The sequence below is a fragment of the Notolabrus celidotus genome, chromosome 18, assembly GCF_009762535.1.
Source record: "Notolabrus celidotus isolate fNotCel1 chromosome 18, fNotCel1.pri, whole genome shotgun sequence".
Taxonomy (NCBI): Eukaryota; Metazoa; Chordata; class Actinopteri; order Labriformes; family Labridae; genus Notolabrus; species Notolabrus celidotus.
This window is the reverse complement of record NC_048289.1, coordinates 15,541,769-15,566,146: the sequence shown is the minus strand read 5'-3', so window position 1 is coordinate 15,566,146 and position 24,378 is coordinate 15,541,769. Positions and strand designations below refer to the sequence as shown.

The window sequence follows — 24,378 nt, the reverse complement described above, 5'->3', positions numbered from 1 at the left end:
TGGATGAATCCAACCAATCACAGGGCAAAGTTTCTTCTTCGTGTACTTTTGAGTATTTGATACTAATAAACTACAACAACACTGCCACCTGTCGTTTCTACTGATCATTTTCTAGATGTGTTCTTTTTTATTTACAGTCTATGTTTTTTACCCCTAAAAAAACACTGGTATTAGTATTAGTAATATTTTTTAAATAAAATACAAATCCCCAAATAGTTTAAAACATCTTTTACTAAGACAAAAAGTGTTGTACATGATCCTCATAATCCGACATACTTTATTTATCCCAGAGGCAAATTAATTTTACACAGTTGCTCTTACACACAGATTTTTCTTTACAGATTTTGAAGTGTTTTTGACTTTTAAAATTGTAAATGGCTCTGCACACTCTTATCTCACCGACCTGGTGGATCTATCGCTCTCAGGGGACTGGCCTTTTAAGTGTCCCTAGGGTCCAAAAAAAGACTATTGGTGAGCGGGCCTTTTCTTTCTGTGCACCCACTTTATGGAACAGTCTCCCTGTCGACATAAAGTCAGCATGTTCCATTGTTGTATTTAAAGCAAAGCTGAAGACCCACCTGTTTACTGCTGATGTTTCTTATGTTGTGTCTCTGTTTGTTATTTGTTTTTAAGCTTTGTAAAGCACTTTGATTGAAAGCGCTCTATAAATAGATTATTATTATTATTACACACAATGTAAGAGTAGAAGTATGTTAATAGAAATAGGAATTAAACTACAAATTAATCAGACAAATCAGCAAAATAATTAGAAGAAGTGCTGAGTATTTTAAAAATAAAGATGCACAAAGCTTAGTGTTGATAAATAAAAGATGTATGGAAAATGTAGATAATTTAGTTCTTTTTTTAAGTGAAGCACTTTGTTAATTCTCTATTCAGAATGTTTTATTGATTCATGGTATATTATTATTATTATTATTGGTGTTTTTTTTAGAAATATATTTATTAGGTTTTTTTTTAACAGTTTAAACAAAACATATACACTTGGCTCACATATATATTATGGTTAACATTCAAGTTAGGTTAATACAGGTGTCAGGCCCAGGATTCACAATGTACATTGCAGAGATGCAAAAGTAAAGGAATAAATAAATAAAAAATAATGCTAATAATAAAAAGTTGTGTCTATAGCACAAAGCCTCTTGTAAGAATAGTGGAAACATTTAGCCCAATATATACCAGGAAGGGTTCCCATGTTCTATGGAAAACATTGTCTCTGGAATGTAGTTTACATGTTAGGTAGTCCAGTGGGATATATTCAAGTATAACTCTCTGCCATTATACCTTAGAAGGGACCCTATCTGTAATCCAATTTAAAAGAATACACTTTCTGTCACAGAAAGTTAACATCTTATAAAGTTTCCTCTTATATTTGTCAGTAACAGTAGCAGTAGGTATACCAAGAAGTGATGACAATGGTCCACCTTCGGTATTAATATGTAGGATCTTGTTCATTTCTTGTTCTATGATCTGCCAGAACTGCTGGATTTTTCTACATGACTATAGGCAGTGTGTGAGACTAACGGTTTCTGTCTTATACTTTGGACATTGTGGGGATGAATTTGTTTCAAATCTATGGCGATGGGAGGGAGATATATGAGCTCTGTGCAATATCATTAATTTAATTGCCTTCACTCTATTCCATACGCTCAATCATGGTATATTATTGGTCAATAACTTTTAAAACTTCTTACCAGCCATTATGGTTTCAGTGCTTTGGGCAGTGCTTTGGGCTCTCTTAGCAGATGAAAGTTGCTTTTCTCTGTTATGGATTCCTGTGTATTGTGTCCTTAAACTTATACAAATATATCAATGCTATAAAAACACATTTAAAAAACTGTTTAAGACATTTTCTGTTAAAAAGAAAACCCATTTGTTCGGTGGCCAAGCTTTATTACAAACGTTAAACATACAGAACAATATTAAAATGAAGAATATTTTATCACTGTATCACATCTGGAAAATATACCATAATAAAGCAAGTTATATATTACATTCAAATATTCACAACAGACATGACAATTAGCCTCCTTCTCAGTCTTTGGTTGTTTTCTTTAGTTTGGTCTTCAGCTCAGACATCAGTGGGTTTCCAAATCTGTGAGACATACAATACAAAACAAGAACTTGAACATTTCTGAATGCAAGATGCATCTTATGTGCTAAACATAATGACATCAACATTTGGATACTTTACCCAGGATGTTTTGGTGGCATCCATCTAGGTTTGTGTTGTGTCTCATCTTGTTTGGGAGTATCACTCATCTCCTCTGGCTTTGTCTCAGGCTCCTGTTAAAATTGTGACACTTAAATAACTTATGTACTTCAATATAAGAAATGAATGGAAGTTCAAGATCATTAAAAGCACCTGTGGGTTGCTTTCCGGGCTGTTTTCATCTTTCCCCTTTCGTTGTGTCTTTTTCAGAACAGGAAAACCAGCACCAAGCCCTACAAAACAAAAGTGTAATATTTGTTGCAGATTAAAAATAACACTTAGGAAAGTTACTTTACATGTGCTGGTTGACTTACCAGGCAGTTTTATTCCGATGCCCATGCCTCCCAAAGGCACAGCTGCAGGGACTTTGGTCTGCAGACGGGGAACTGGTGTTGGATCCAATGAGGGCAGGAGTATCAGGGAGCGGGGATCTTTGGGGGGCCTGACTAGAGGATTCTTTACAGCAATTCTTGACCGTTGCGCAGTGAAGTCCAGATTAGAGACATCCACCTTCAAAGGACAAAAACTGTCAGTTCAAACTTTCTCTGTAGTTTATAAAACTATCTGATTTAATTGATGTAAATTTGTTAATCATGTTAAAGTGGAAACAATACCTCAGTCTGATCTTCAGGCGATGTCAGCTGGTCCTCCACCTCAGCCTTGTTTGGTCCTGATACCGAGTCAGGAATGTCTTCCAAACATCTGGGCTTTAGGTTGTCTAGCAAAGGCAACTTCAGTGGACTCTTTTCAGATTCTGTTGATGAATCTTCTTGTGAGCCAGATTCAGTTGACAAAATCCCCTCCTCGGACCAGACCTCTGATGAATTTCCTGAACTTGCTGATTCAGTATGTTTAATTTCATCTTGAGAGTCTGACAAATTTATCTCAAGAGCCTCTGCTTCAATTACTGTTTCCTCAACCCTCACTTCTGTCTGTGACTTTACATCTGCTTCTTCAGTGTTTTCTAAGCCTGTTTCTCCTAATACACCTTTTTCCTCTGCATGAATCTCTCCCTGTGATCCAGTTTCCTCATCCGTGCTGTCTAGTGTCTTTTCAGAATCCTGACTAAGATTGTCTTTCAGATACAATTGCCCTGCCACATCTGTTCCCCTCATCGATGCATCCTGACATTCAGAGTCATGTTGTTGTGGGGACGATTTGGGGATGCTTGCAGACACATTCCCAAACACGTCAAACATGCCGTGGATCGACCCAGTGCTAATTGATTTTGGTAATTGAGATTCATTGTTTTGTGTTCCCCATTCACTGAGAGACTGGTCGGAAAATCCAGATTCTGTAGTCGATAAAGACATCTCCATATCACTCACTATTTCAGACTCCCCTGAATTTGTCTCCACAAGCAGCTCTTCATCCTTCTCAGTTTGCTTCTCAATTGACAACTCTGTTTCAGGGTGCTTTTGCTTCCCAAGCTCAGGCTCTTCTTGATGTTTTTCATTCTCCTCTGACAATGTTTCAATCCACATGTCAAGGATTTCCTCATCAATTATTTCTCGACTTCCGCTGATTGAGAGAACTCTTTCTTCACCACTTTCCTCTGATTCTGTCACACTCTTCAGTACTTCTTCTCTTGAAATCAAAGTCACATCTTTTGGTTTGAAATCAGTTGTCTCTGATTCATGAGCTGCTTCAAAATCTAACAGTAGATTTTCTGTCTCTGGAGACTTAACTTTTCTGGATAACTCTAGTTCTGCAATCAAGTCATGTTCCTTTTTATTCTTTTCTGTGAGTAGTTCGGTTGCCATTCCAGTGACCTCCAAATCTGAAATGTCCTCTTTTTTGCTCTGCACTACAACTTCAGCTACCTTCTGCACAACTCCATGGCTTGCTATTTCCAAACCTGTACTCGAATCTTCCTGTTCTGCCTCTGCAAGTAATTGAAGCTCTGTTTCTACAGACTGTTTCATAAATCCTATGGCAGTAATATCCTCAATTAGACTATATGTCTCGTTGATGTTTTGCTCTAAGCTTACTGCATCTACTGATTCCTGAAGGTAAGTCTTTGTTGTCTGCTCACCAGCTTCAAGGAGGTCTACAGCTTCCAGTACGTCCAAATTTTCTGTCTTCATAAAGCTATCTAGAGCATCCTCTGCCTCCTTGGGATCCCTTAATCCTTCATCCATGTCAACCAAAATATCTTCAGCCCCATCTTGCAGATCTTTCTTGCTTGTTAAGCCAAAGTCTGACTCAAACTCCTTTTCAGAGTGATTGATCCCTGTCTTCATTGAGGTAACCAATAACTCCCTGTCCTCTTCCACAGATAAAGGTCCCAGTTCTTGAGGTATTGGTTCAAAAAGCGGTTTCTTTGTTTCTTGTTGCAGTTCACTACCACCCAAATCAAAGTTGCTCTTGCTTTCTTGTCCCTTTTCAATATGCTCCCTCACCTCTAAATAGTCAGCTCCAGTTTTGCTGCCACTGTTTTGAAGGCTCTCTAGCTCTTCGCTCTCCACCTCTTCTGGTAATTGAGTGCTCTGGACTTCCTTAGAATCTCCAACTTCCAGGAACCTTTGTGTTGTATTTTCATCTGGCTCTGGCTCATTGTTGTATTCAGGAACTCCCTCTTGTGCTTCCTTGCATGTTAAAGGTTTGGGCTCCTGCGACACCACAGACTGGCCTTTAAATACACCCTCAGGGATATTTTGAAACTCCCAGCTTGTTTCCTGTCTAGTCTCCCCTTCATCTTTTACTGTAACTGAGGTGACTCTTTCCTCGTTACCTTCTTGCACCTGATCTTTATCCAGAATTTTGTCATCTGCTGGAATGTTGGATGAATCCACACCAGCCTTTTCATTGATCCCTGCACCATAACGCTCTGTTTCACCATCATCCATCCCTGTTATGTTGATTTGTACCTTGATGTCCCTTGCCACATCCTTTTGCCTTCCCTCTGTATACAGCTCAGTTTCAGCATCTTTCCTGTCTCCAGTGATGGTTGGAATCTCACCTTTATGCTCCGGCACATCATCTAAAGCCTGGTCTTCTTCAGCCTTGTTCACATTGTCTTCCTCAATCACAACCTGCTCTACCTCTTCCATTTTGCTCTCATCCAAATGTTCTTTCACCTTGTCAGATTCATCATTCTTATTTCTGGGTGCCATTGCATGCTCCAGTCCGGCAACTATTAGTTCAGACACAGGGATGCTTACATCTACAAGTTCTTCACTGTCATCCTTTACTGTACCCTCATCAGACCTGTTTTCATTTTCAGAAGCCTGCAATAAAACACTATTACTGTTTTCTACTTCTACCATGATCCTCTGACTACTTGCCTCCTCTTTGTGTATGCTGGCTTCCTCTTTTGGAGGCAGATCTGTGGCTGTGTTCAATCGTATCTCAATGTCATCTTCTTCCTGTTCCTGGACCCTGGTTGTGATTTCCTCCACTGTTTGGAAATCTGGTGTCTTCATCCTCTCAGTCTCCTCTTCAGTACCAGCCAAGTCTTCACTGATGGCGTTATTTATAAGAATCTGGGACCTTGCGATCATTAATTCATCTGTCTTTTCATATTCAAGCATCTCAACTTGTCTGTGAATGTACAATTCCAGATTCCCTTCATTGTCTTCTTTGTTATCTTTAGCAACAAGCAGCTCTGACTCATCACACCCTATTTGGACCAACTCTTCCTCTCTCTTGTCCTCATCTTTTTCAGAGTCTTTCATTTCAGTTCCCAGATCTATTTCTGTGGTGCAAAGATCCCAAGCCACAGCCGGCCGAGAGGGGCTAAGCAGAGAGGCCGTCGCAAGAGTCTGTTCCCCTTGGACTTCCCCATCACTAACTTCATCCTTTTGACTACACTTTGCGAGCTCACGGTCAACTGCAGTCTCCTGGGGGGAGTTGGGGTCGTTGCCGACAGTGTTTTCCGACTCCGGCCTAAGCAATCTGTTCACAGCTCCAGTTATATAGTACTGAGAATGAGATGGAGAGAAAGAAAGGAGAGATTTTGTAACCCATTTTAAGTCATCAACATTTACATCAATTCCTATATGATGTATCGTGCAATTAATTAAACAGATCCATAAGAATGAATCATTCATTTTTTTCCTCATTGTGAAAACCTTGGGCATACATTGTCTTTGTTTCTAAATAATGCTAAGTGAATACTTACACTACATAGTCAAAAGAGTATAAACATCCCTGTTCACATCCTATACTTCTTGTCCTCGGCTGTTTTATTTATGGAACATCACACAATTACGTCATTTCAGCTTTTGCAGCGGCTTTTTCCTGTGACATGTCAGCGTTCACACACACAATGCAATCTCCACGTATGGTGTGGGGTTCTTTGAGGTGAATAGCCTATTTCACAGCTGACTCATTAACATCCGTTATGGTTCAATTTAAACATACACCAAGTGGTTTCTTTGCTCTCTGAGGACAGTGCAGCTAACACAAAACTGACATACCATAAAGTTCCCATAAAGCTGCACATCAAATGCCAGTAGCCAGTAGCATTTGTTCGGAGTCTTGTTTGCAACAAGATGAAAACATGTACTTTACTCATTTCAGTTTCTTAAACTCATGTGCCTCTTTGGTTGTTTAAAGCTGCTCTACGCAACTAACAAGCTGTGCAAGCTAGTTGCTAACTTTAGTTACTATTTGAAGCTGGGCAGGTAGAGGAATGTTTACCTGGTTAAAAACCTTGCAAATCTGCTGTGATTCATATGACTGAGACAGTTTTTTTTCTGAGCTTTTTATAATAGACAACTAGCCTGCTATTCCTTGAAACAAGGTTGATGACAGCACTGAAAGGAAACCAAAAAAGTTAAAATAAAAACTAAAAGATGCTACAACGCACTGTGGAGCTGATGACACTGCAGGGTTGTTTGAAAAGTGATTTAAATAGGATACATAAAGCCCACTCTTAATGTAATACAATTGATTGGAGCAGCTGTCACATCTCTCATAATGTGTGACAAGGATGTTTCAGAACAGTACAATTTTGTGTGTAAAATAAATGGAATCTAGTTTCTACTAAGTTTGGAAATGAAAGCTGAACAGCACTCTGTTTTGTACTATTTGCAATAACAGACAGTTGGACTACCGCCAAACATCAAGTCCAAATGACTAAGTCAGGCTATTTAGGTCAGCAGCCGACACAGCAGATCCACTGAGCTAAAACTGTGCAATTTGTCTACAAGCAAGTTTATGAGTCAACACATTGGGGAAAAAAGTTTGACTCACCAACTGCTTTTCAACAAAGGACAAATCACTTAACAGATCCCTCTGAATTCATCATAATTGAGATTTTACCATGCAAAGTCAAGGGAACTTATTGGAAAATTTTGTGAAATAAGTCCTGCAAAAATATTACTGTAGTTTGATGTTTGAGTGTCCACTAGTTTAGAATCGTGAAAGTTTAGAACTTCCTAATTTCCACCTCATTTGTGTGTGTGTGTGTGTGTGTGTGTGTGTGTGTGTGTGTGTGTGTGTGTGTGCGTGTGTGTGCCTGCAGCTATCAAAGATTTTTTGCTTGTGTGCCATATGTTTTCAAAATAATAGTATAGGGCTATTTAGAAATACTTCAACTACTGCGAGGTAGAGTAACATTATGTGAGTCTGCAAAGAAGTAACAAAAGCTTATGAATAATATTGTCAAGTACCAAAATGTTGTTTTCCTCTGAAATGTTCCTGAGTAAAAGAGTGTATGTGTGTGTGTGTGTGTGTGTGTGTGTGTGTGTGTGTGTGTGTGTGTGTGTGTGTGTGTGTGTGTACAAACACACATACAATAAGGGAGGCTGAAAGGAGAGGAAGAGGTGATACTGATTCAAGCCTATCTCATCACAAATTGTGTTTAAGGTGATGCTCACTCACCCAAACTGTCCAGAAAGTTCTCTCCACCCTGCTGACAAGAGGACCGTCGGAGTCCATCTTCAAAACTTCCGTCTAGTTGTCTTTAATGTGTTGATCTTCTCTGGATTTAACCTTGGAAAGTCGAAGAACTTAAACCAGCCTGTCGGTGATATTTTGATATTCAAACAGAAACTCGGTAACAAACTGTAGGACGGGTTTTTGGACACCCCCGTTGGCTGTCAGTCAGTCACGGTTCCTGAATCAGGCATGTCCGGTGTGTTATTATGAGGAAGAAGCTGATTAACACAGCTGAGTCGCCCCTGCATCATGACGAGTCTCCGTGGTTGCACAGTTTGCGGATGTAGGTGAGCAGAGTTTCTGTCCGGCCACAAAAATGTGTGAAGGTTTCTGAGATGAATGTAACAGACTTGTTTCATAATTAGTCTGCTGCTTACATTAGGCCGCTGTGAGGGTTTTTAGCTGGCAATGAAATAGTCTATAGAGACCAGTGGTGGACAGTAACAAAGTAGATTTACTTGAGCACAGTACTTAAGTACATTTTTTGAGTATCTGTACTTTACTTGAGTATTATTTTTTGGGGAAACGTATTACTTTTCTCCACTACATTCAGAAGACAATGATTGTACTTTTTACTCCACTACATTTCTATCAATGCTCTAGTTATTCACTACTTTTGCTTTGAAGTCAGCTCATGATCTTTCTTTTTTTTTCTGAAATTTGATCCCTAAGACAGTAAAATGTGTTTGTGTAGTTCTGTTTGTCTCAGTGGTTTAGCCATACATGTAGAGCAAATTTCACTCAGGTCATGCAGTTCATTTAGAGGTGGTAATGATGTCTATAATTCTTCACCTGAGCACCCATGGCCATATCTTCAGCCCGTGTTAGAGGTTTTTGAAATGAAGAGTGATACATATCATTTGAAATGTTCTCCCTGTTTCCCACTCTGCACAAACATACAAACATTCACAGTCCAACCTGAGAAAGCGTGTTGAGCTGTGTAACATTTGTTTCATTCCAGATGAACATTTCAAACTAAGTTGTCTGTGCTTGTGGTAACTTAGTTGTTCTGTTTTTATTACATTGTATAGTTTTTAGAGATTTCAAGTTATGGTTTCTAAATAAACATAATGTAACCAAATGTACTCCTATGTATTCTTGACTGCACTCATGCTTTGTAAAAATACAAAGTTTGAGATTTTTTTTGAAGTACTTTGAATACTTCAGTATTTTTAAAAGCAATAACTTAAGGACTTTAACTCAAGTAATAATCTGACAGAGCAACTTTCACTTGTGTTGGAGTAATATTTGACATGTAGTATACTTTGACTTAAGTAATGAAGCTGTGTACTTTGTCCACCACTGGAAATAGTCTATAGAGACCATTAGCAATAAAACAACATACTTTGAAACATTTGAGAAGTATTAAGGGAGCATTTAAAGAATATGATGATTTGGAAAATAAATATAATTATCATTTATCCTCCAAACAGGGTCGTGTCCAGAGGTGGGCTGTGGGGCCCCATTGAATTCTGACTAGTACCACCCTAAAATCCCACACTATGATTGGTCTATTTACCTTGTGCATCTTCTTGTTGAGCTCATAAAGAATTAGGCCTGTACAATATATGTTGCCACTGTCTTGTGTTGCTTTCCAAGGTTGTACACAGGAATATTATGTCTTAAGTGCAATACTTTGATATAAGCATTTCAAGTCATTGTTAAGTAACGTGGATTTTTCCTCCATGCAACATGAGCCAGTCATCGGAGTTCAATGTTAGATCAGTGAAGCACTCATTTAACTTTATTACCCTTTAAAATTTTAAAAAGTACACAGAAATTTTATAGGCTTCTTATGAATGTTGTGTAACTGGTGATTTTTAGCAGTCACACTATTTACAATATATACTAAGTGAGGGTGTAAAACTATTGTAAAAAGGAAGATGAATGCAGTGTGTATGAAACCTGCTGTGATGTTAAATCCAAAATAAATCTAAAGGTAAAACGTATGAATAAAAACTGTCTAACTATATGTATGGCTCCGTTTGTTGACATTGCACTGCTGTTGTAGAAATACTTGCTGTATAAACTAAGAGACGGAAGTTACAAACTAAACATTTAAATTACCTATCACAACCACACAGCGCCTCCTCTTAGCACAATGAAGTGACAGTTCTGTGGTCAACGTGCAAAACAAAGCAAAAAATGCAGAAGTTAATTTTGAAATGAGAACTCATTTCTGAGGTTGACAAGCAACAGACACCAAAACATACAGAAAACATTTAACAGAAATGAACTTTTCACATGGACATGTTTTCATAGACAAAATAAAAGAAACACTTCTCCAAAAACTGATCTAGATTTTATTTTCCAATGCAGAACCAGAAAACAAATCCACATAACTGGATTAAAATTGTAAATTGTTGATACAAAAATATGGATATTTGTAAAAATCATGAAGCAGTGAAAAAGGGAATGGTTGGCAGATTAAGAATAAAAAGTAATAAATAGAGATAAAAAAAAAAGTTGGTCGCAGAACCCACACCAGTTGATCTTGTTAAAGATAGTTGGATATTTTGAAACATGCATACAACTTAAGATTTAATAAAGAAGCATACTTTATGTTAGATATAACAAATGGAGTAGATGAAATATAGAAGCTCTTTGCATACATCATGGCCTTCATGCAGAGGATGAGTTTTCTTCATTTGGCTCTGAAAGAGAGGACACAAGACAGTTAACCAAATGTTACAGCGGAAACATATAAAGGCCTACTAAAACCACATGTCATATAGGAGTATAGTTCAGTAATGTATCCAGAGAGAGAGAGAGAGAGAGAGAGAGAGAGAGAGAGAGAGAGAGAGAGAGAGAGAGAGAGAGAGAGAGAGAGAGAGAGAGAGAGAGAGAGAGAGAGAGAGAGAGAGAGATTTCAGAATACTGACAGGCTAATAGGCTACAGTCAGGTCATATTAACAACTTCCATATCAAATCTGGGGATGAAATTGAAATACACCAGAAGAAATACAGTGTTTGATGCTAAAAGTAGGACCCACAGACACCACAGACAAAACATGCACTACCTAGATAGTAGGATTTCAAGTAGAAGGTTTCAAAATAGTAAGGCTTAAGGATTCTTGTAGTGTTCAGGGATGGGATTCTTACAGATTTATCGACCTGAAGAGGTATCTCATGTAAATCATGTTAATATATCTGTTTGAAAAGATGCATTCAAAGAAGGAGGTAATAAATAATTTTTTGAAATAGGATTACTAATATACTTTAAAAATACATCTCAAAACATACTACAGTCTTAAATGTGGGACCATGCTTCTCAATTTTAAGATTCTATGATAATGTTTGTGATTAATTGAACCTATTGCCAACCTTTCCCTCAACTAACAGTGTTTTTGATTTTTTCAAAAAGTATGGATGCTTAAGTTTCAGTATTTATTCACAGCTTCTAAATTTAATCACCAAGAGTGAGGTTTTGTATTTGTCTTACCAGTCCAGTTTCGATAAACAGGAAGTTTGAGTGCAGGGTGTGTGATCTCCACACACACTCTCAAACGTGCTCTTTCACTTTCTCTGGATCCCATTGCCAGGTTGACTCTGTTGATGTGCAGCGCCCCTGGTTCTTCCTCTATTTCTTTGTCGCTATCCTCATCCAACTCTGACTTTGTCTCCTCATCCCTATCAATGTTGTTGTTCTCTCCGTCCCCTTTTTCATCAATGTATTCAATACCCTCAGCGTCCGGGTCCGTGACTGCAGCTTTTGTTTCTGTAAAGGGACACCAGTAAAAAAACAACAGTGATGACATCACCAACACTCAGAGTGGTTAATAAAGGGGACATTAATAGGACTTTGTTTTATATTTAATACAAAGACTGTAAGAATTGCACAAAATCTAATGGTTTCAAACCTTTAAATGCTCTCTAGTGGTCATAGGTGGGTACTCTGATTTAATGGGACCAGATAGGAAAAATAGCTCATTTTTGGTCAGTTCATTCTTCTAGTAATCGTTGTTTAATAATAATAAATAGTCTCAATAGCTGGCTTCATCATCTTCAATTTGGCTATTGTATAGCTTTGCCTATCCAAGAAAAGTCACTTCTGGTTCCAAAAAAACTATATGGAAGCAGCCTAAATGCACAACTGAGGGCCTCAAGATATCACTTTGGCTTCATCCAATTCATGTACATTCTATTGTTTTATGTAAGAGATCATATAAACAGCCATCAACCAGTTTGAGGAAGGGAATTTGAATTTATCAATATAAAATAATCTGGAAGAAGGTATTTCAGAAGCAAGGGCAAACACTGCCCAGGATCTGAAATATGAACTTTTAATTCTTTAACAATGGAATTGATATTTATTTTTTGAGGAACTAAATTAAACAAATCCTTCGGAAAATAATTATAGGTGTTATTTGGGTAGATGCAACAAAAGAATGGTAAAAATTAAAACAGTACTGTTTGTGACTTTTAGTACTGTAATCTTTTCTTTGCTTCAATGTAACAGGAGCAGCATATTTCATCAGATGCTCACTACCATGTTATTTTAACTTCACACCCCCTTCTGTAAACTACACAGTTACCTAATCCCGACTCTGTTTCTATATCATGAATGGAGGGCTCCCAAAAAGAGGGGCCTGCATTCTTCACTTTCTTTAAAAACAAAATGTAAGTGTGTAAAAGGCCAAGTACTTATTGCATGTCCATTCTTCCGTCTCTCCGGCTGTTTGCCTGTGGAACTTGGCAGGCTTGTGGACCTCTCCAGAGCACACAAACTTTTTAACTCCCTCTGTCCGTCATCTCCTATCTCCTCTGTCTCATTGGACACTAGTGGTGAAAGAGACGCTCCTCCGGCTGCCCAGACTAGTTTGACCTTGGGGTGACCACCCTTCAGCAGGAGAGAGAACACACCGACCCCAAAGCTGCTCCAGCACACAGAGATCATTGGGGGGATGGAAGGAGCAACTAAGGGAATATAAAGAGAAAGTATAAGTAAATTAAAAAGAAAAAAGACTGTAAATGTTTCAAGTGCCTGTAATGATTCATACCAATGTCAATATTTCTCCAGTGTCTTTCAATAGGCTTGGTAAGGGAACAGTGCTCCACTCTACAAATAATCCCTCCTCCTCTCTCGTTCTTCTCCTCGTTTGTTGCCCTCCTCTGTAGTGAAGCTGTGGCCCTGAAGATTCTAGGCTGAGTCTGCAAGGGGCCCCACATCTCCCCTCCCTCTATTACCTCATCCTCTCTGTCGTCCTGCTCTCCCTCTCTAAGCCTCAACCAGGTGACCGAGATGTTTTGAGGGTAGAAATCTGTGATTTCACATCCAAGCGTAAAAGGCTGTTCTTGTGTAGAAATGGAGCGGATGATTTCAGACACACATGGGGTCTTGATGAAGCCTATGTAGGGTTAAAAGGGATAATTAATCTTTGACATTACAGCATTTTATCTTAAATTAATTGCACATTTTGTTCTACCTTTGAATCAAAATTTTTACCTCTGGTCTCACGAGTGACTGGCTGCCTCAGGGCAACGTGATGGACGCTGACCCACACTTTAGTGCCTCCCCTTTCCAGCTCACTCCTGGGCAGTTTACACTGGCTAGAGGCTGAAAAGAAGCCTTCAGAGTTAGGTCGAGGGGAGGACGAGGCCTGGGAGGCGACAGGGCTCAGCTCACTCCCCTCACAGAACCAGCGGAAGGTAATGACATCTGGATGGAAAAGTGCCGCCCGGACCGTCATGCTGATTATATCTAAGACATGAGTTGCAACATAGTTAACAATAGTGCAAATATAGCCTTCAACACAAAGCTTGTACATGCTTTCAATTATGAAATAAGGATAGACCTCACCAGGGTCATTTGGTGTCTCAGCAAGCTGGATTTCTGATACTTCTGGAGCAGCTAAAAGACAACATTTTCATCAGAGAAGTTATTCAAAATCTAAATAGATAGTGAGTTAGAACATAACATGTATATTTAAAAAAAAAAATCTTACACAGAATGGTAAACTTCTCTGACACCCTCTCTGCCACAATCTTATCTTTGCCCATATAGGACACTTGACACTTGAACACTGCTCCCTTGTGGATTGAAATCTGGGGTATGAAGGTGAGCGAGGAGATCAGCTGCTGAATGCCACTTCCGGATGAGTGCAGTGGTCCCTGAGTGTGAAGCTTGTAGTAGCCCATCTCGTCTCTGGAGGGCAGCAGACGGCCCTTCTCTGACACTGGGGAGGTGAGAGTTAGACCATAGGGCAGGTGGATGGTGGTTAGGGGGTTATAGAGGCAGTTAAAGTTAGATTTAGAGGTTCCTATGTGCATAAAGTTGTAAATTGTTAGCAGAATTAAGGGTAAAAGAGAAAACAAGGTTTTATAAGCAGTTACAATTCAAATAAACTACATTTTCTGTCATAGTGTATTTGTTAAAATTACAACAATCCAAACACATTCGATTCACTATTTCTCTATTTTTTTCTCCCCTTTTGTTTCACTTTAAAAAATGTAACTAAACCCCAACCACTTTTTTTTTTAGCTGAGAACATATTTATAAAGGGATTTAGTAGTGCTCTTAATCAATGTGGGTCTTGATCCCAGCAGTTGAGCAAAAAGTATTACAATTCCTCAAATTGTGTTGAAAATGTGTGTAGAGACTGCCATCTGCAGGTCCAAACCTGACTACTGCAATGGAGTTTCTCTAATGGCTGGCTGAGTTCACGGTGACATCATGTGGATTAGATTAGAAAATATTTATTGTTCCCAAGGGGCAATTTGTGTCACAACAGCAGTCCACACATCCTATGCATACAAGCATTACACATCACAACAAACACAAGTTCACAAATCAATTCAAGTACACATCCATATAACTTAAACCCCGTGGATGACATCATAAAAGCCCAGCAGCTGAGAGCACAAATGATCTAAGATATCGGTTTGATCTTGCCCTCCTAGTATAAGTGAACCTCCTCCCTGTTGGCAAAAGTCTAAACTCGAAAAAAAGGGGGTGGTGAGGGTCTTCAAGTATGGCCTTCGCCTTCTGAGTGGCTCTCACTTGATAGAGATGGCCAAGATTATTAAGATTAGTGCCAACGATCTTTCGGCAGACATTGACAATGTAATCTAACCTGTTTTTGTTAAAAATGCTGAGGTTACCAAACCAAGAGGTCATTGTATAAGTAAAAATAATCTCAATAAAAGATGATTAAAATATTTTCAAAAGTGATCTGTCAACATTAAAACTCCTCAGCTTCCTCAAGAAAAAGAGTCTCTGATTGGCCTTTTTGCAAATGGCATCAGTGTTTGCATTAAAATTAGGTTTGTTATCAAGAATTGTGCCTAAGTATTTATACTGATTCACTGTCTCAACAGCAGATCCATTGATGACAGTTGGTTCCTTTACTGGTTGGTTCTGACAAAAATCAATCAGCATTTCATTTGTTTTTGAGACATTTAAATGCAAGTAAGATTCATCACACCATTTAATAAAACTTTCCAGGGCTGGACCATGACCCACCTCGTGGTCCTGCAAGAGGCTGAATTACTGAATCATCAGCTAATCTAATTAAGAACTGTGACTCAAACTTACTCTGACTTTCATATGTGTAATGTATAAACAACAGGGTTGACAGAAGACAACCCTGAGGAGAGCCTGTGGAACACTCTAAGGCTGAAGAAAAAGTGTCATTAACAGGGGTCCTCTGAGACCTCATTGTTAAGAAGTTAACCAGCCAACAAATAGTGCTAAAATCAAAATCTGGTATTTTGGAAAGCCTGTGAGCAAGAACATGGGGCTGCATGAAAATAAAAGCTGACGAGACATCAACAAAGCATAACCGTGCACTTGCGTCTGTCATCGTACCCTACCTCACCACACTCAAACTCCTGCCCTTTCCAAATTGATAGATTGATGTTCCAATGACATTTTTTGAAATTCCTGGGTAAATGCTCTTCAGCTCTTCAGGAAACACACCCTTTATAGTTTCTTGTTAAGTTGAGAAGATAAGCACCGCTACTAGAGTACCTGTTTCATGTCAAGCTGCAATCATGCGTCACAAAGCTTAACTTACCAGGAAATCTGGCAACAGCGGAAGAATGCTAGACTTACCCTCCTCATAGGCAACAAAGTTAACCCAGCAGCACCTCCAAAATGCATATCTATAGATAGGATTTATACTTTTCATTCTTTGTAAATATTATGTTTTTTTTGTGTCACTCTGTTCTGCCATGAACCATGTCAGAAATGACTAAGCACTTACTCTGTACTCGAGTATTGGGTAAGTTTGACACCTTATAGTGCTGTTTAAATGTTCAGTGTAGATCATCAGATCTGAACAGCTTCTGTGTGAAAAAGAGCTCCCCCCAAGAACCACAACATGGTTTTGTACTGTTTAAACACATAACTAATTTAATTTAATTTAGTGGGCTTTTTGATGTAGCATGTTAGTGACATATTAGGGAAAATGTTTAAGGTTGGGAGAACAGTCTTTTTAACCACTGTTTGACAGTTAACTATTCTGAGGATTTACTGACATTGAGAAAGGACTCTAGAAAAATGGAGCATCAGTGGCATCACTTCAGACTTGAAGTCAACTCTCAAGTGTGCCAGGATAGTCTGACTACCTATCAGTCTAGAATGTTGGCCCGCAAAGTCAGCTTACTACTCTGATCTTATCATAAGCAATAAGCATAACCCTAGACTTTTATTTTATACTGTATCTAAGCTCACACAATGTTGTCAGTCAGTCAGTAGCACTGAACTGTCAGCCCATGATTTCTCTTTGTATTTTAATGATAGGGTTGAAGACATCAGAAACAGGATACCTCAGTACTCCACTAGTGTCTCAGAGTGTGTTTTTGCCATACCCAATTGCGCAGGACTAGGTCTATCTGAGTTTGAGCCCATCTCTTTTGATGATCTGACCATGGTTGTTATGGCAGCATGTAAGGCATGGGGTTCCTCAGGGGTCTGTCTTAGGTCCGCTGCTGTTTTCATTGTATTTGGAACCACTGGGTCACATTTTGCATTCTTGTGGGATTGATTTTCATTGTTATGCAGATGATTTGCAGTTGTATGTGCCGATTGTTGCAGGAAATGGTTTTGTTACTCTGCCAAGACCGAATGATGGTTGTTGGCCCTGCAAGACTGAATCCTTTGTATGACGGCTTCACTCTGTCACTTGATGATTGTGCCATTCATTGCAGGGACAGAGTTAAAAATCTTGGTGTTGTATTTGACCAAACTCTTTCTTTTGGTCTTCGCTTTAAAGAGGTGACAAGAGTGTCCTTTTTTCACCTAAGAAACATCGCTAAGATTAGATCAATTCTGTCTTTCAAGGATGCTGAGACTCTTATACATGCTTTTATTTCATCAAGGTTGGATTACTGTAATGTTCTTTTGTCGGGTCTGCCCAAGAAAAGTCTGGAAGGTCTGCAGATGGTGCAGAATGCAGCAGCAAACAGGTATGAGCACATAACTCCAGTGCTCTCCTCCCTTTACTGGTTTCCTGTTCACGTCAGAGCGGATTTTAAAGTGTTACTGTTGACTTTTAAAATTGTACATGGCTCTGCACCCTCTTATCTCACCGACCTGGTGGATCCATATGTGCCTGCTCGGGCACTTCAGGGGACGCTCTCAGGGGACTGGCCTTTTAAGTGTCCCTAAGGTCTGTAAAAATACTATTGGTGAGAGGGCCTTTTTATTCCGTGCTTCCACTCTTTGGAACAATCTTCCTGTCGACATTCGGTTGGCATGTTCAGTCAATGTATTTAAAGCAAAGCTGAAGACCCACCTGTTTACTGCTGTTTATGGCTGACGTTTCTTATGTTGTGTTGTGTCTTTGTTTGTTATTTGTTTTTAAGCTTTGTAAAGCGCTCTATAAATAAAATAATTATTATTCTGTTTTGTGCTCCAACTTTTAATTGAAAAACAAATACAGTTTAAAAAAAATTAACTGCCCCATTAAATCATATTTTTTAAAATATTTTGTGGTCATTTTTATACACATATCTCTCCAAATTTAGCCTGAATCTTCAGGCAATTTATAAACCTTCTGATCTACATTTCACAATTATGCTTATCATATCAGGGGAGACAAATTACTGACAAGTTAACATAGTTTATCAGGATGTTTATCAGCAGTCATACCTGTGAGTGAAGTGTCTGTGATAGGGGTGTCATTCAGGAACCATGCAGCCTGGACTCGGTCCACCCTTCTGCCCTCAATGCTCACTGTTATCCTGCCCTTTTGACCGACTGTCACGCGTGGAGGGAGGATGATCCCAGACACATTTAGAGATTTCTGTTTCTCTGAGTTGGGGATAAATATGTGAAGATAAAAGTGTCAGTGAGGGAAAAGAAGGGGGGTGGAGGTGGAAGCTGCCGTGAAGAAAAAAATGACAGGGTGGTTTGCAGCTTGCATTGTTGTGAGATCAGGTGAGAATGGTGTGTTTCAGTCCAAAGCAGGTTTCCCACAACCCTTTAGGATCAAGTGTTCCTGATACCCATTGTGTTCAATTCTGTGTGCTAACTACAGTTAACATGGTAGTCTATGGTATTGTCATAGGGTTCATATTAAAGTTAGTGGCAAAGCTTCCTCAATGCAGTTTCAAGGCTATGGGTTCGGCTTTAAACAGAATGTTTTAAAGTGAAATAGAAAACTTTAAACGAATAAAAAGGTCTGCACTTTTGGACCGAATTTACCCATGTTTTACAGGATCTCCAAGACTGTACCAGTGGTTGCAAACATGGAGGCCAGGGCCTTTCAAATGATATAATTAATGTAATGTATGAATGAGAGATGTCTCTAATGTTTCTTTTCATTCAAAAATAATGTATAATTTTACTTCTTTAGTCCCTTAAACTAAATAGCTGAACAAAACAGCCTTAAAGGAAAAACATTGTTCTCTTTTGTTAATGATAAACCAATGCCATAATTAGACAGGCTTTTCTGACTCACCATCTCTCCTCCTCCAAGAAAATCCAAAGCAAAGAAGGAACACCAGCACTATGGAAATACACATCATAGCCACTGATGCTTTGGCGGCTTTAGTCAAAACTGGATCCGTGTCTGAAAGGAAATGAAAGCACAAACTGGTTGCATTAAAACAAGACAAAACAAATGCATAATTATTCAACTTCCTTCAAAAGGAACAACAATGTAAATATATTTATGTTATTTTTTTGTAGTTCTTGGACTTTACAAAGGGGACACATGCATCAAACATGAAACAATATTTTGGGAAAAAAATATGGCATCTTTTCAATTGAATCATGAAAAAGGTTTCTGAATATATCTTAAACCTCACCTCGAGGATCAAGTGTCTCTAAGTATGCTGAGCCACTGACTGGGAGTGCTACTCCAGGCTGGTTTACTGAACAATCCACCTTTCCACCCTGCTCCCTTTGCTCTTCACTCAAGGTATAATAACGCCTGGTTCTGAAGGTCCCATCAGGGTTCAGGTCAGTGTTTGGGGGCTCTTGGAGGACTGTACCATTTTGAAGCCAGGACACAGAAACTTCCTCTGGGTAGAAACTCTCCACGTCACAATAAAGAGTGAGAGGAATGCTGTCAGATTTGGACGGCACGACAGAAAGTCTAACAGAAGGGAGGTCTGAGGAGGAACAAGAACATATCACTGAATCATTGGTAGCAAGAAAGGATTAATAAGATTAAAAAGGATGAACACTTCTGACAGCTGTGATGAAATGATTGATGGAGCAAGCTTTTCCTGTTCTACACAGAAAGAGAAATGTGCTGACTCATTGTTGTTTTTAATCATGATGTAATGTGTTTTTGTCACTTACAAGTTATATTGAGTTGGAAATCCAGCTCTTCATTGCTGCCACCATGTGACACCTTGCACCCAAAGGTCACATTTTGGTCCTCGCGGGAAGGAAAGAAGGTCATGTTTCCCACAGCCATATAGTACCCATCTGGAGTCTGTTCACCTTCAACATTGTACGGAGATTGTATGACTTGCCCATCTCTAGTCCAGGAGAAAGAAACAGGGGGAGGGTAGAAACTCTCTGCATGGCACTGTAGCTGGCTCTCTGTTTCCAACACCACCCACTGCTGAGGGACAGACAAAGTAGGGGAGGCTAAAATGGAAGTAGGAAAACAAAAACAAGGTAAAAAGACAGGATAAAAATCCAGCTTGAATGTGCACTTAAAGCCCCAATCAAACCCTTTTATTTGATAAACATACCTAGTATACTAAATGTAGCGTTAATAGAGGGCAGCATTGTTGAGTTGTAGTTGACAGTGCATTCATACAACCCCTGCCGGTCGAGACTGGCTCTGATGATGGTCAGTGAAAAGTCCCCATTGACAAAATCACCGGTTTCCCAGCTGAAGCCCTCCGTTATCTGCATCATTGCCTCAGTGAATGAGGCAATGTCAGAGCCGTTTCTGGTCCAGCCAGCTTTGATGAGAGACTTGTCTATTTTGTACACAGAAGGGGGGAATGTCACATTGCAGGGGAGGGTGGCGTCTGTATTTGGGCTGGCCTGTATTTCAGATGAGGACACTGAAGAGAAGACAGAGAAAATCAAAGCAATTTTAGATGTAGACAGGGAAAGTTATTGTCACTTTAGCCATAGAGCTAGCTTACATTTATGATCTATTCTAATAACTTTGATAAAAACAACACAGCGCAACGCACTGCAAAAACTCAAAATCTTACCAAGTGAAATTGTCTCATTTTTAGTCAAAATGTCTTATCCCACTTGATTTAAGATACATTTACTTAACAAGTAACATTTGAGCAAGATAGAGGGACTTCTTTTAAGACAATTCAGCCATACCTTAAGTCAAACTATCTTGAAATGATCTTGTTTTGAGTTGTAATTTAAAAGAAACAAGGTTTATTTTACATTTCATACATTTTTCAAGCTGAGATCTTATTTGTAGAAGATGAATAATCTTGATTTAAGACAAACCCTTTACTTGATTTAAGTAAATGCATTTTATTGGAGAATCTATCAGAAAACAGCTCCATTGATAAAAGAAAGAAAGAAAGAAAGAAAGAAAGAAAGAAAGAAAGAAAGAAAGAAAGAAAGAAAGAAAGAAAGAAAGAAAAGTCGTTTTTTTAAGGGTGGGTTACAGTTTTCAGGTACTGTTTCTTCTGAATCAGATAAAAATATACATCCTCAAAATACATGCATACAATGAACAACTACTTTTGAGCATAGCTGGCTTATCCTAAAAACCAACTTGACTGAATATTAGTATACCCAGCTAACTATGAGAAGACATTATATCTCAAAATGCTCAAATTAAACTTTGTAATCTTATTTCAAGTACAAGATGGTCTTAAACCTAGAGAAGTGCTGCTATAATACAACTCAAAATAAGGTGAATATATCTCAAATGAAGAAGTTGACATGAAATGTACTAGTGCAAAAATCTTTCTTTGAGTGAAAAAATACTAATTGTTAGCATTCCTGTCCATTCATTCTGAGACACTAAGCTTTAAAATACTGGTAAAATATTGATTTAAATACGTTTTCCCTGATAATTTTAAGATCACAGTTTTCTAAATATTACATCTTACTTTAAGAAATCTTACCAAGCAAATTTTCCCTTGTTCTATTGGCAGATTATTTTGCTTATTTCAAGGTAAAAGTACATTGAAATACTTTTTTTTTCTTGCTTTTGTAGGGGCATTTTTTCCAGTGCACAAGAACAAACTACGATTCAACTGCAAAAAACAATGTAATCTCAGTCTATATAAATACTGCTTCTAAAGTTTCTTGTAAATTAGTATGTCAGAACCCTGACGACCAGGAAACAAAGTTTTCTGTTAGTTTCACAAAAGTTCCACTTCACATTCTTTCTTTTCAGCCCCAATCTTAAACAATAATCCAAGTGTACCTCCTTGAATCAGTGTAAATAAAATGCCTTTGAGTCTTATCTGGCCACACGATCAGCTTAATTAGTCACCAGTACAATAAATACCTGTCGGCAGGTATAAAGCGAAAGAGCACTGAAGAGTCTCTTTGGTGCAAAGTGTTTGTGTTGCACTTGTTGCTAAGTGTGATATATGGGCAGATCATTGCAGGTTGAAAGGAAGGAAAAGAACAAGAGCCAAAAAAGACCTGACTTATGCTCCATGTTGGTGGGTAAGTCTATTTTTGACCACAAAAGTACAAATAGTCTCAGCCTGTTGGCAGAGCCATATCACACTAATCCATCGACAAATCAACTCTATGGTCCACACAGATTAATGTTCAGATTAATTTGTTATTTTTTAAGCTTTTAGATGAACTCCTTCTAAATCACAGTGTGTAACTGAAGTCTATATCTTCTTTTAAAATGTCTAATTTTCTAAATTTAAAAAAGGTAAGGTACAGTGAGAAATGTGATGATTCGTTTAAACGACGATTTCAGTTCTAGATACTTTTGAAGCAGTAAACAAAAGTAAGTTTATATTATTTTCAGGACACGTTTATCATTTTCTAGACTGTTAGGCTGGATGAAGAGAAAAAAATACTGTATGATACATAACAGTATCATGTGTTCTATTTCTTAAAATGTATGTTAAATTCATACATAGGTGTCCATACAACCATATTCATATTTTGTACTTTTGAATTCTGTTGATGTAATAACTGTATTTATATTCATTGTTAATTTTGTATATTCTTATGTTATTTTATTTTTAGTATCAACTATTGTCTTTATATGTGTCAATTTAGTATTTTTTAATTCATTTTTGATATTATAACATTATTTGAGTGGAGACTTCAAATAAGCTCTCCTAGTTTTCTGCCTCTTCCTGCACATTGTATTATCTGTCTTTGCTATTTTTTGTATGTATTTTCTTTTAATTGTGCAAATAAATAAATATAAACAAAACATAAACATTCTATATTTTACAGAAGTTAACTGAGGAGAATTTAAAAAAAGATAGCCACATTTGAAGTGTGAGATTTAGCCAATTTTCCTAAATTATAATCTTAACAAATCACAGTGACTCGTCATATCAATACGGAAAAATCCTTGACGTCTTACACACACATAAAGCAGTACTACATGTTAAAGATATATTAGTGTTAATGGCTGAGAACATTTCTTGAGTTAGATTATTACCTGAACCTGCAACATGGAAAATATAAAGCCTAATTCTTGTATTAATCTCTGGTTTTGTCATAGATCAACAAGAAATTTTGATTTGGTGCAGGCTGAAATTAATATGTCTTTAAAATACCCATGTAACTGGCTTAAAATTTCAGAGTCAACCTTAGATACCTCGCAATCAATGTTTCCAAATATCCCCGGTCAGCTTGAATGTTGTCAGGTACAGAAACAACAATGCAGCTTTTGTGACCGGCCTGTGAATGTAATGACACAATACTCACCATGCTTTATGAGAGTCAGCAGGACGACATGGACGAGGACTTTACACCGCATGGCCAGGCTTGTCTTGAGACGAGTTCTTATCACCAGGCCCTTTTACTGTCTTATATAGAGCTATGAGGTGACAGGGGGCGGGTTCGTCCAGCCACATGGGAAATAAGAAATATTGTCCCCGGGCCTCCAAGGAGTGAAAGGAGGCCCTTGATATGTGTTAGTCCTCTTAAATAAGCAAACCCAAGAGGACTGATAGAGTTAGAAGGGAAGGAGGGAGATGTGCTGGGACACACAAGTGGGCAAGCAGGTCACTTAAAATTCAGAAGGGCCTCTGGCCAAGGTTTTGGGGCTACTTTACATTGGTGCAGTGTTGCCATGAACAAACGAAGAGGGTAATCCTGCTGAGCTTATGTGGGCAAACACTCAGACGAGACTACAACCCTTTTTATCTGGGTAAGAAGTTAGCATGGTTGAATTTGGAGGAAAAGAGGATAAAAAAAGGTGAATGGTTTACACCCCTCTATCTATCTTTCCACACAGCTCCTGCTATGATCACTTCCTCTGATTGGAGTTAATTTTTAGCCAGAACAAGTGCTTGCTGTCTGAAGGAAAAGGTGCTTTCTGTTTCATCCCACTTCTGAATATGCATTCACTTAATTAGTTGTTTAAGTCGTTTGACCATGCTCTTCATTTGGTCACAGTGAACATGGCAATTTCCATTTAGGAGATCACATTGTGTTTGTGTCACTGAGTTGCAATGTTGTCTCTGATTGTTTCTTTTCTTTCTCTAGCTGCTTTACTTTGCTCACAATTGCGACTCATAGGGGTCAAAACAGGTGATTAATGTGTCCCACTTCACTGTTTGTGTAAGGTACTTTGTGTGCAAACACAACAGTGTCCGATTCAATGTCTTGTTTTCTCTTTCTTTTGCTGACACCCCTTTTCATTCATCAGGTGGAAAGA

The 24,378-nt window shown here is 38.4% G+C and overlaps 2 protein-coding genes and 1 long non-coding RNA gene across 3 annotated transcripts; 1 reads left to right on the top strand and 2 right to left on the bottom strand.

Moving 5' to 3' along the window:
• Window positions 1-1,890: 1,890 nt before the first annotated feature.
• Window positions 1,891-8,507, bottom strand: si:ch211-136m16.8. The gene is made up of 6 exons (XM_034707847.1): window positions 8,060-8,507; window positions 2,845-6,153; window positions 2,545-2,740; window positions 2,384-2,463; window positions 2,213-2,304; window positions 1,891-2,113 (listed from the first exon to the last, which is right to left on the bottom strand). Exons 1-6 carry the CDS (start codon window positions 8,114-8,116, stop codon window positions 2,053-2,055), a joined length of 3,795 nt encoding a protein of 1,264 aa, XP_034563738.1. The 5' UTR covers window positions 8,117-8,507; the 3' UTR covers window positions 1,891-2,052.
• LOC117830046 lies at window positions 8,029-9,683 on the top strand. The gene is made up of 2 exons (XR_004634719.1): window positions 8,029-8,403; window positions 9,550-9,683. It is a non-coding gene; the product is annotated as an uncharacterized LOC117830046 (long non-coding RNA).
• Window positions 8,697-23,495, bottom strand: si:ch211-180a12.2. Its single transcript, XM_034707865.1, has 11 exons — window positions 23,424-23,495; window positions 20,270-20,590; window positions 19,869-20,162; window positions 19,370-19,675; window positions 19,021-19,131; window positions 18,210-18,371; window positions 14,062-14,292; window positions 13,563-13,862; window positions 13,117-13,464; window positions 11,559-11,834; window positions 8,697-8,713 (listed from the first exon to the last, which is right to left on the bottom strand). The coding sequence occupies exons 1-11, from the start codon at window positions 23,473-23,475 to the stop codon at window positions 8,697-8,699; spliced, it is 2,418 nt and encodes an 805-aa protein (XP_034563756.1). The 5' UTR covers window positions 23,476-23,495.
• Window positions 23,496-24,378: the final 883 nt, after the last annotated feature.